The sequence below is a fragment of the Oncorhynchus gorbuscha genome, linkage group LG12 (genome assembly GCF_021184085.1).
Source record: "Oncorhynchus gorbuscha isolate QuinsamMale2020 ecotype Even-year linkage group LG12, OgorEven_v1.0, whole genome shotgun sequence".
NCBI classification, from domain to species: domain Eukaryota; kingdom Metazoa; phylum Chordata; class Actinopteri; order Salmoniformes; family Salmonidae; genus Oncorhynchus; species Oncorhynchus gorbuscha.
Window position 1 is genome coordinate 24,830,925 of NC_060184.1, and position 11,216 is coordinate 24,842,140.

Sequence of the window (11,216 nt, forward strand, 5' to 3'; positions counted from 1 at the left end):
AGCAATAGTTTGATAGTTTGTAGTGTGATTTCCTTTACGGTACATTGAAGTACTTAAAACTCTGTTATAATCTCCCAACATACTTATAGGATCGTATGTTGAGCTCGATAAATTGCTATAAATATTTTCAAAGAAGTGTGGATCATCATTATTTGGACCATATGAGCAAAAACTGTTTATATTCCAATGGCATATTTAAAAGGATCCACCTTCCTTGCGGATCAGTTTAGACAGTTTGCACATTCGGATCAAAACGGTTGTTAATGAATATCATTACCCCTTTAGAATGTTTTTGCCCATGACAGAAATACATTTCTACCTCCAAGTCTTTTTTCCATACAACTTCCTCTGTCGTTGTAGAGTGAGTTTCCTGTAAACAGTAAATGTTATATTCTTTCTCTTTTAGCCAGGTAAAGAATAAGCGTCTTTTTTATGATCCGCTTAACCATTTCAATTATAACTAGCTATACTAATTTCACCACAATGAGATAAACATTTCAATTATACTTACCATAATATGTGCTTGTAAACTTACTATTAAAAAGTACCACGATAATCAAGAATCCATAATGCTGTACAACGATATATGCACTGCTAAGCACACTGTAGCTGCAACTGACAAAGAAGACTTCCAATTGTCCTCCAATATCCCACCCGTTACAGCCTCTCCCCCGTACCATTAGGCAGTTGTGGAAAAGGAGCCCAAATGTCATACTTGAGTAAATGTAAAGATTAGAGGTCGACCGATTATAATTTTTCAACGCCGATACCGATACCAATTATTGGAGGACCAAAAAAAGCCGATACTGATTTATCAGCCGATTTTTATTTATTTATGTGTGATAATGATATTTACAACAACACTGAATGAACACTTATTTTAACTTAATATAATACATCAAAAATCTAATTTAGCCTCAAATTAATAATAAAACATGTTCAATTTGGTTTAAATAATGCTAAATCAAAGTGTTGGAGAAGAAAGTAAAAGTGCAATATGTGCCATGTAAGAAAGCTAACGTTTAAGTTCCTTGCTCAGAACATATGAAAGCTGGTGGTTCCTTTTAACATAAGTCTTCAATATTCCCAGGTAAGAAGTTTTAGGTTGTAGTTATTATAGGAATTATAGGACTATTTCTCTCTATACGATTTGTATTTCATATACCTTTGACTATTGGATGTTCTTATAGGCACTTTAGTATTGCCAGTGTAACAGTATAGCTTCCATCCCTCTTCTCGCCGCTACCTGGGCTTAAACCAGGAACACATCGACAACAGCCAACCTCGAAGCATCGTTACCTATGCAGAGCAAGGGGAACAACTACTCCAAGTCTCAGAGTGAGTGACGTTTGAAACGCTATTAGCGCGCACCCGCTAACTAGCTAGCCATTTCAAATCGGTTACACCAGCCTAATCTCGGGAGTTGATAGGCTTGAAGTCATAAACAGTGCAATGCTTGAAGCATTGCGAAGAGCTTTTGGCAAAATGCACAAAAGTGCTGTTTGAATGAATGCTTACGAGCCTGCTGGTACCTACCATCGCTCAGTCAGACTGCTCTATCAAATCATAGACTTAATTCTAACATAATAACACACAGAAATACGAGCCTTAGGTCATTAATATGGTCGAATCCGTAAACTATAATTTTGAAAACAAAAACTTTATTCTTTCAGTGAAATACGGAACCGTTCCATATTTTATCTAACGGGTGGCATCCATAAGTCTAAATATTGCTGTTACATTGCACAAACTTCAATGTTATGTCATAATTACGTAAAATTCAGGCAAATTAGTTCGCAACGAGCCAGGCGGCCCAAACTGTTGCATATACCCTGACTCTGCGTGCAATGAATGCAAGAGAAGTGACACAATTTCACCTGGTTAATATTGCCTGCTAACCTTTTCTTTTAGCTAAATATGCAGGTTTAAAAATATATACTTCTGTGTATTGATTTTAAGAAAGTCATTGATGTTTATGGTTAGGTACACGTTGGAGCAACGGCAGTCCTTTTTCGCGCAAGCGCAACACATCGATTATATGCAACGCAGGACACGCTAGTTAAACTAATAATATCATCAATCATGTGTAGTGATTATGATTGATTGTTTTTTATAAGATAAGTTTAATGCTAGCTGGCAACTTACCTTGGCTTCTTACTGCATTCGTGTAACAGGCAGGCTCCTCGCGAGGCAGGTGGTTAGAGCGTTGGACTAGTTAACCGTAAGGTTGCGTAAGATTGAATCCCTGAGCTGACAAGGTAAAATTCTGTCGTTCTGCCCCTGAACAAGGCCACCGTTCCTAGGCCGTCATTGAAAATAAGAATGTGTTCTTAACTGACTTTCTTCGTTAAATAAAGTTGTAAAAAAATATATAAAAAAATAAAATAAAAATCGGCAAAATCGGCATCCAAAAACACCGATTGTTATGAAAATTTGAAATCAGCCCTAATTAATCGGCCATTCTGATTAATCGGTACACCTCTAGTAAAGATACCTTAATAGTAAAAGTGAATGTCATACAGTAAAATACTACTTCAGTAAAAGTCTAAAAGTATTTGGTTTTAAATATACTAAAGTATCAAAAGTAAATCATTACAAATTCCTTATATTAAGAAGACGGACAGATGTTCTTGTTTTTCTAATTTACAGATAGCCAAGGGGCACACGCTAACACATCCTTAGCAAACAAAGCATGTGTTTAGAGATTCAGCCAGATCAGAGGCATTAGGGATCACCAGCAATGTTTTCTTGATAAGTATGTGAATTGGACCATTTCTATCCTGCTAAGCATTCAAAATGTAACGAGTACTTTTGGGTGTCAGGGAAATAGTATGGACTAAAAAGTACATAATTTTCTTTAGGAATGTAGTGTAGTAAAAGTCGTCAAAAATATAAATAGTAAAGCAAAAGTACAGATACACCCCCACCCCAAGAAACGATTTAAGTAGTATTTTTACTTAAGTACTTTACACAACTGCCAGAAGGACATGTCCAGGAGAGGTGCATCATAATTGACAATAACCAAATATCAGAGATAAAATAAGAAAAAACGAAAAAACAAACAAACATAGAAATGAAAAATGAAGAGACAGAGAAAATAACTTTAGGAGTATTGTAGCCAATAAGACCTCAATTAAAAACATACAGTACCTATATAACAGCAAAAACTTGGAACATAATGCTAATGATGCTAATATCTAGTAATATTAATAGTGCTCTTGGGGACCTTCAATGCTGCAGATGTTTTTTGGTACTCTTCCCCAGATCTATGCCTCGACACAACCCTGTCTTGGACAATTCCTTTGACCTCATGGCTTGGTTTTTGCTCTGACATGCACTGTCAACTGTGGGACCTTATATAGACAGGTTTTCCAAATCATGTTCAATCAATTGAATATACTCCAAATAAAGTTTTAGAAAGATTTCAAGGATGATGAATGGATACAGGATGCACCCAAGCTCAATCTTATTCAAGTTGAGCTATGTTTTATTCAAGTTTTAAAGTTCTGGTGACAAATCATGCATTCAGATTCTTGCATAGATTGTAATGGACACATGATGTGTGTAAAATACTTTTTTGAAGGTTGTACGGATGATGATGAGCTAATGCTAAGCTATTTGCCAGCTATGTGTGGCGCCATGTTTGTTGACATCATACAATGCATTCTGGTTGTCACATAAGCGTCTATCAGACTAAAGATGTTATAACAAAACAAGGTTAAGGATAGTTCACACTGCTGACTATGGTGCTCTCAAAACTAAAGGTCAAATCATGACGTCAGTGATCTTCAGGTCGGAGCTCTAGAAAGATGCCTGAGTTCTTGAGTTAAAATTCCGAGTTGGATGACCGTTCAAAATGATTTTTGCCAGTCAGAGCTAGTCCCCCCCAGAGTTCCCAGTTGTCTTGAACAGACTGATGTCAGAGATTTCCGAGTTCCCAGTTGTTTTGAACGTGGCATCAGATTGTAACTATGGTACCTGATGGTTGCCTCTCTCCAGGGCTTTTATTTAGCTTAGAAACTTCTCCTGTGTTTGCCACCTATTTATATATAAATCCCCAATCATAGTAATGTTTGCCTCATATCCCATCACATCATATCCCCCCCCATGATACCGTCCCCCATTTCTACCCCCCCATTCGACTTACAAATCACAATACCCATGTAGGGATGCATAAGAATAACTTAGAACTGCCATTGACACGAAGGGTTGTTTTAGTGAGGGTGGTCATTCTATATAGATCACACCTCTGAGCCTTTAGAGAAGCTAGAATAGCCGGGGTGAATCTGTGACTCATACACACAAACACCGAGCAAGCGCGTGCACACACACACATGCAGGTCAACAGCTCTCAGAGGTACGCAAATGTAATCAAATTAGCTTAACTACAGTGAGTATGATGCTTTGCCTCTTAATTTAGATCTACTTTAGACATGAAAGCATACAATTTGTGTGCCTTGAGTAGTTTAGGATCAAAGTACATAGCTTGTTTGCTTTTGTAAACATCTAGAAAAGGGCTCTGAAATTACACTATTGTTAGTGCATTTTATCAACGTCATGGCTTGACAAGTGTCAAGTGGATAGTGCTCCCGACTGCCATAAGTAGGAATAGGAATGACCTAACATGTTATTAGTTTGCATTTAATTACACACATGGTATTACGGGTTAGCGTTGCCATCTCTAATTGTAAAAACTTGCCAATGTCATTTGCCAATCACAACAGAAATGATTTAAATCATTAAGTCAAAAATAAAAGCAATTATCCAATCCACAGCCATACAGGAAAAATAAGTCAAATCCCAGAACTCCTTTCTTTCAAGCGTGTCAAGATACCTCAGGAAAACATTTATTCATATCACAACCGATATTGCCACTAGCCAGTGCTTTATGGCTTTTTTGCTCCTACACCCCCACCCCACCCGCGTGAAGATGGATGGTATCAATCACGAGTGACCCACACCTTTGGCACATTTCATTTGATGCCCGGCGCTAGGTTTCTATGATGCACAAGTCCAGATGGGAAAGAGGGAGAAAAAACAAGAACTTGTGATTGAGTCAAGTCCCATTCCTCTATTACTTATTTGGAGTCCAGGCGAGGTATCAGATACGAGTCAGGCAACTAGGATTGCAAGTGCAACATGGCAACAACACTTAATCTGGCAGAAGAAAATGAAAATCTTCTAGAGCAAACATATGACATTGTTCACCCACCAAATCTATGTCTCTGTGTCAGCAGATGCCACTACATTGTTTGAATGTTGGCAGGGTTTCTAGACATATGCAAGATACAAACAAAAGCATGTCCAAAACCGTACCTGCGTTGTCTGGTTGGAATTAACTGCACCAGTGCACAACTGCCACTCTACATTATCAACGTCAAAGATACAACCTGTCACGCCCTGACCGTAGAGAGCTTTTTATGTCTCTATTTTGGTTTGGTCAGGGTGTGATTTGGGTGGGCATTCTATGTTCTTTTTTTTTGGCCGGGTATGGTTCTCAATCAGGGACAGCTGTCTATCGTTGTCTCTGATTGGGAACCATACTAACTAAGGTAGCTTTTTCCCACATGGTTTTTGTGGGTAGTTATTTTCTGTTTAGTGTTTGAACCTTTCAGGACTGTTTCGGTTTCATTTATGCTCTTGTTATTTTGTATTAGTGTTCAGTTCAATAAGCAAACATGAACACTTACCACGCTGCGCTTTGGTCCGACTACTCTTCTCCAGACGACGAAAACCGTTACACAACCTCACAAATGAACCCTTTCAATTCATGTTAGTCAAGATGGTAACACATCCACTTGAAAGAAAATTCAAATGCATTTACCAATTCTACAGCACAGAACAATCCAGGTCTTGCATGCTCTCATTTGTTTTTTGTCGAGCAAGTATTAATCAATTCCCAGCCTTTTTTTCCAGCTGACATTATCAGCTGAGGTAGAAGGTGATTGTCAATCACTTAATCTTCTAACTACCTTCAATGTGTTTGATCCATTTGTCTAATTTGTACGTGGATGTGCAGGATTGAGGAAGCACCTATTAACATGTCTCAGATCATATGTGTACCCCAGTCTAGACCTTATCAGAAAGTCACCGAGATATCTTATAAACCCATAAGTCTTTGCAGCTTAAAAGACTAATGATCCGATGCATTAATAAAGAAGCAAGGCATGACTGGTCATAACCAGTGAATTAAAAAAGAAAATGGTCTATAGGTCTATAGTGCTTCAGTAATTAAATATCATGTCTCTTTTGTCTGCCAGCGAGGCTGGGAAATAACAGGTTAAATGTAGTCCGCAATTAAAGCACTATCAAATGATTTTTCCTTTCATGGCTGGTGATAGATCTGCAGAAAGCACCCAACAGTGAGAAACTGTAATTTACAGCCTGTCAATACATCTCATCAGCAGGATCTCACTCTCCTCAGGTGGAAAATAACAAGGACCAGACAAAGAAATCTGACTGTCTTCTGAGACACAAAGGTTTTAATGACTGCTTCTACACCATTTTGGTCATGAAATAACAGTCTACCATGTTAAATAGGGACATTGTGTCATTGTCAGTTATGTGACTGTGAGACACATGGTTCTGTTGTGCTGGGTTCTGGGGGACGTTATCGTGGTACAGTTAAATCATCTGACTTCAATCCATGCTGTCCAGCATGGGGTGTGATCTTCCACTATCCCTCAGCCCCGGTTTAATTCAATTGAAGGCCAATTATTGACTGTTCTGACTGAGGCTTTGAAATCCCCTTCCATTTTATTCACACAGAGTATCTTCAGGTGTGGGCCTTGTTTTGCCCACACTGCATCTGAATGAATGTACACAATATTGTTTACTTTCTTGACACTGTCAGAGAGAGTCATTTGATATCTTTGGTAATCAAATCTTTTGGAATTCTCCGATAAGCCACATCGGTTTTTCTTCAAACAATGCTGTTAAATCTTTCTCTCTGTGAGCTTGAAGACATTTGTAAGATGTTGATGTTATTGGTCTGATCAAACAAAATGTGTGACGTGATTTGCCACAGACCCAGAACTCTAACAAAACCCCCTAAAAGCCCTCACAGGATATGTTCCACACTCCAACTATCTAACCATTCTAAAAACATCTGTGGGACATTCATTCATACTAATAACCAATGAGGGCGAGCCAGGCAATGAAATAACTGTAAGGGCTGGAATGCAAGTTAAAAACGTACGTAAGACTGAGCATTACCAGTGATGACATGGTCTTCACTGCACAAACATACCCATCCTGCAACAATGGGAAGTGGGGGAAAACCCAGCCATACAAAACAAATCAGGAGAGTCCGATACAATGGAAGTCAATGCTTCCCATGTGGTTCCAGGTTAAATGAGGCAAATTTAAACTGTCACATGGTTCCGTATGGGATTACTGGATTATGTACATTTTGTTTGGGTGCAAATGCTTCAGTAACTTTACTGAGGCATGTGCTTTAAAAAGAGTAACAACTTATTTATGCTCTGATTCAAGCAAGGCCAGGAAATTTGCAATCCAATGAAAGTCTATAACTTTTTTGCTCAACTGCTGAAAAAAAAACATTTAATTGTCAGCTGTTACAGAGCTGCCCTGTGGTGAGGGATTTTTTGCACTCAGATCTCTCAAGTGTTTAGTCACCGTGCTTTTATTCAGGCTGCAGGGCTAAAGAACATGTTCGGCTATATAGCAGACTAGCAGTACTCTCAATAGGTATTCTAAAGCATCTATAAAAATCAGGCAAAGATCACAGCCAACCTAACCTGTACCACCGAAGCTGCTTTCTCCCCGTTGCTCCAAAATATTGGTAGATCGATACTGTAGCAAATATGAAAGTAAAACTGGATGCAAATGTTGCCAGGATAATCCAACTAACATGGATGAACAACTGCAATATGATGATAGTCACAGTGCTAAGAGTGTCTTACTGAAATAGGGATTAACCCATTGATATATGTTGTGTCAGACTGTCTGTACATCCTGTGCTGTAGAGTGAAAAACATACCATTGTGAAATATGTCACTCACTTTTAGTAATTAGCCCCGACAGACCCTGAACCAGCAAAAGGACATAAGAGGGGAACTTACTTTGAGTATTCTTCATTGTCCCTGTCGCATCTTGCGTCCTTATGCTTCTCCCAGTCCTTCCCATGCTTGCAGGTGGTCAAAAGAATGATATCTTCCCCATTGTGAATGTGATACAAAGCATTCCTGGTTTCTGAACCAATACCCGTCAGATATCTCTTCCCTTTGAAAACCAGTAAATATTTCCTTGATGGAGGGACATTGTTGAGTGTCAAATATCCCTTGTCCCCTCCTTTTTGAGAATGGTCTTTTGAAAACAGAGGAATGGACACATCAAAGTGTGGCCTAAAGTTATCCATATCAATGCTGGCTTTGGCTAAAATGGCCTGGCCAATTTCAAAGCCCAGTTCCTCTGTGTAAGCTGGCCAGGTGCCAGAGTAAAGGTTGAATATGAGGTGATTCCTTCCGTCGTTCCATGTAGGGAGGCTCTGTATTCTAGCCTTGACATTGTGAATGTACTGGCTTGACAGCTGGTCCCGGTCCAGAGTGTCAATGCCCAGCACAAACAGACAGGCCTCGTTGACGTCTGTGGTGTGGAAGCGGGAATCCTCGACAGCTGTCAGGATCTTCTGGTAGCTCTCAGAAACCGTCTCCCCCTTCAGCAGGGGGTAGACGTACACCTTGAACCCCCTCTGGCAGCGGCTGAAGTCGAAGCATGTGTCCATGCGGCACCTCCTGCTCTTGTATATGTTGTTACGGACCTCCCGTCTCTCCCGGGGAGAGGTGTGCTGGTGGTGGAGGAGAGGGCTGTCCTCCTCCTGCTCTCCGTCCTCCAGGTAGGTGTTGAGCGGGTGGATCCACTCAGGCCAACGCTGTCTGGGCAGGCCAGGGCTCAGGGCGACTCTGTACAGTTGCTGGTGGTGGCTTTGGTGATGGAACTCCCCAATCTGCAGTCCCCACAAGTAGGCAACCAGAAGAAGACAGGCCCCTAGAGACACGAGCAGGTACCTCTTCTTGGCCTGCATGTGGACAGTGGGGCTGAAGGTGATGGGAACCAAGGCAGGAGAAGGAGCAGGGAGAACGTGGGGGTCCACACTCAACCCACGGGGATCACTCTTATCCACAGGTAAGCATGCTGCTGGTCTGAGTCACTGTGTACACAGGATAGAACAGAGTGCCTGATAATCACACTACAGCTGGACAATATACATGCAGAGACAAGAGATGCATTGGTATCACTGACAGTGTTTTTGCTGCATGTTTTGAAACCAATCAATATACATCTTTCTGATTAGAATCAGTTGCTCAACACCAAAGTAATCTCCTTCAGACAATTTCCCACCCATCCGCAAAAGTAATAATAAATGAATATAGATCACTCATCACCAATTCCATTCAATCACCAATCCCATTGAAGAAAAACCAAACGTTTATTCAATTGAGTCATGTATCTGGGAAAACATGTGTCCTACCTTTTTGTAATGAACACCTGTGGTAGACTACTTTCTGTTTTTGAAACTTCCAGCATTGACTGATTCCCTCTCATCAGGATGAACAGTTGATAAACACGATGTAAATACCGCATCCTAAATTATTCTAATAGCTTTTGGGACACTTAATTAACAACAATCATGCATTTTTGTGAGGATAAGAGTCATTGGAAGCCATCCGTTGTAAAGTAACCTTTTTCCTTACCTAAAATGTGGTTGCCTAAATGTACGTCAACATATCCCAGAGAACTCATCCAAAAATACTGTTCTTTCATTCTCAAGGGCCTCTGGCTCGCACTTCTTGAAGAACATGTCATCACTTGCGACAGAGGTCATTTTCCCATATGGGAGGCCCGCTAAAACGTTTATTTTTATTTTTTTAATCGTTATTATTCTTAGTGTAGTCTTATTTCCATAAGGGACCCCCCCACCCACCCCCATAAGACTTACTTATATAGGCCTACCTATATTTTCTGTATTCATGCAATTCTATAGTGGTGTTTACAACGGTTTGCTCACGCTGTCATCTTTGAGTGTGTCGGAATCCTGCATAAAAGTTTCCATGGAGAACACTTTAGTTTCCAAAGTTCGCTCTCAACGGGTGAATCCGAATGAGTGAATCTAGACCTGTCTCTCCATACTTCCCCGGCGCTCGTACAGACTGGCTATGTCAATTCCAATCGTTACGACTGTGGAACCTACAATGCATTGGCATATTCTTCGTCTGATGACAGTCCATGATTGTCTACCCAGCTCCGTCCGATCAACAAGGCACACATGCATACCGTACACGAATTACTGCTAAGATTTAATTCAGGGTTATTTTCTCAATCTCTATAAATTCGCGTCAATCATGCGTGACAGTTGAATACATCCAGCTGATCGTAATTGTATGGATCCCATGTACATCCACTTGCTCCCAATTACATAGCAGATAAATGATACACAGTCCGTAAAGTTAAGTGTCTGTGTCACCTAAACGACACGCGCCTCAACAGTCTGGAGCCCAGCACAGCATCTTCCAACGACCAAGAGTCAAATTTACACCAAAGTGATACGGTGCGTCAAGCTTCAATCTCTCAGTCTTTCATTCACCGGGCTGTGGTTGAATCACTACGAATACAACCACAGTTCGCAGATAGGGGCTAATTCAAAATATTCCACGGGTCCTGTGGAGTTTACGAATCGTCCTGCATCCCTCTCCACTCCCATTCAGAGCAGAGGACCATGCAATGAACCTCCCACAACGAGAGGCTGCGCCTCCGACCGCGGTTATTGGTAGAGGATGCGCTGTGAGCAATGGAAATGGATGAGGGAAGCGTCGATCATTTCAAGAGGCGTTGGCAGAAACTGTAGCTGTTCGATGAGAAAGCATGCGAGACGAAGTTCGTGGTATGGTAGCCTGCCTAATCATGACGTGCCCACTACCCAGAGCTCTTTTTCGTATCAGTCGCCCATATTCACTCTTTATGGGTGTGCTTGAGATAAAGATTGCACATAGTTTGCACTTACTTTCTTTCATCTCAACGTGTACTGTAGGCTATTGTGAAGTTAACAAAATATTCCACTATGCATTATTGTCTTGAATACAAAGTTTAAATGTAGGAATAGATGGTGAGTAAATGATTCAATACTGCGCTGATTCATGATGATGATGAAGAAGTGTGATAACAATGTAATAACTTGGTAATATGGTCCTGTATGT

At 40.4% G+C, this 11,216-nt stretch overlaps 1 protein-coding gene across 5 annotated transcripts in view; it reads right to left on the reverse strand.

The window, feature by feature from the left end:
- LOC123990750 (exostosin-1-like) overlaps window positions 1-10,709 on the reverse strand; it is a 339,641-nt gene extending 328,932 nt beyond the window's left edge. Inside the window, exons 1-2 of one of the 5 annotated variants that reach the window (XM_046291580.1) lie at window positions 10,487-10,709; window positions 8,085-9,172 (exon numbers count right to left, since the gene is read on the reverse strand). In XM_046291580.1, the coding sequence (XP_046147536.1) occupies window positions 8,085-9,046 (962 nt within the window). In that variant the 5' untranslated portion in view covers window positions 9,047-9,172; window positions 10,487-10,709. Of the gene's footprint in view, window positions 1-8,084; window positions 9,173-9,493; window positions 9,917-9,975 lie in introns of those variants that run through there. The other 4 variants (XM_046291577.1, XM_046291576.1, XM_046291578.1 and 1 more) reach the window with 4 other exon arrangements.
- Window positions 10,710-11,216: the final 507 nt, after the last annotated feature.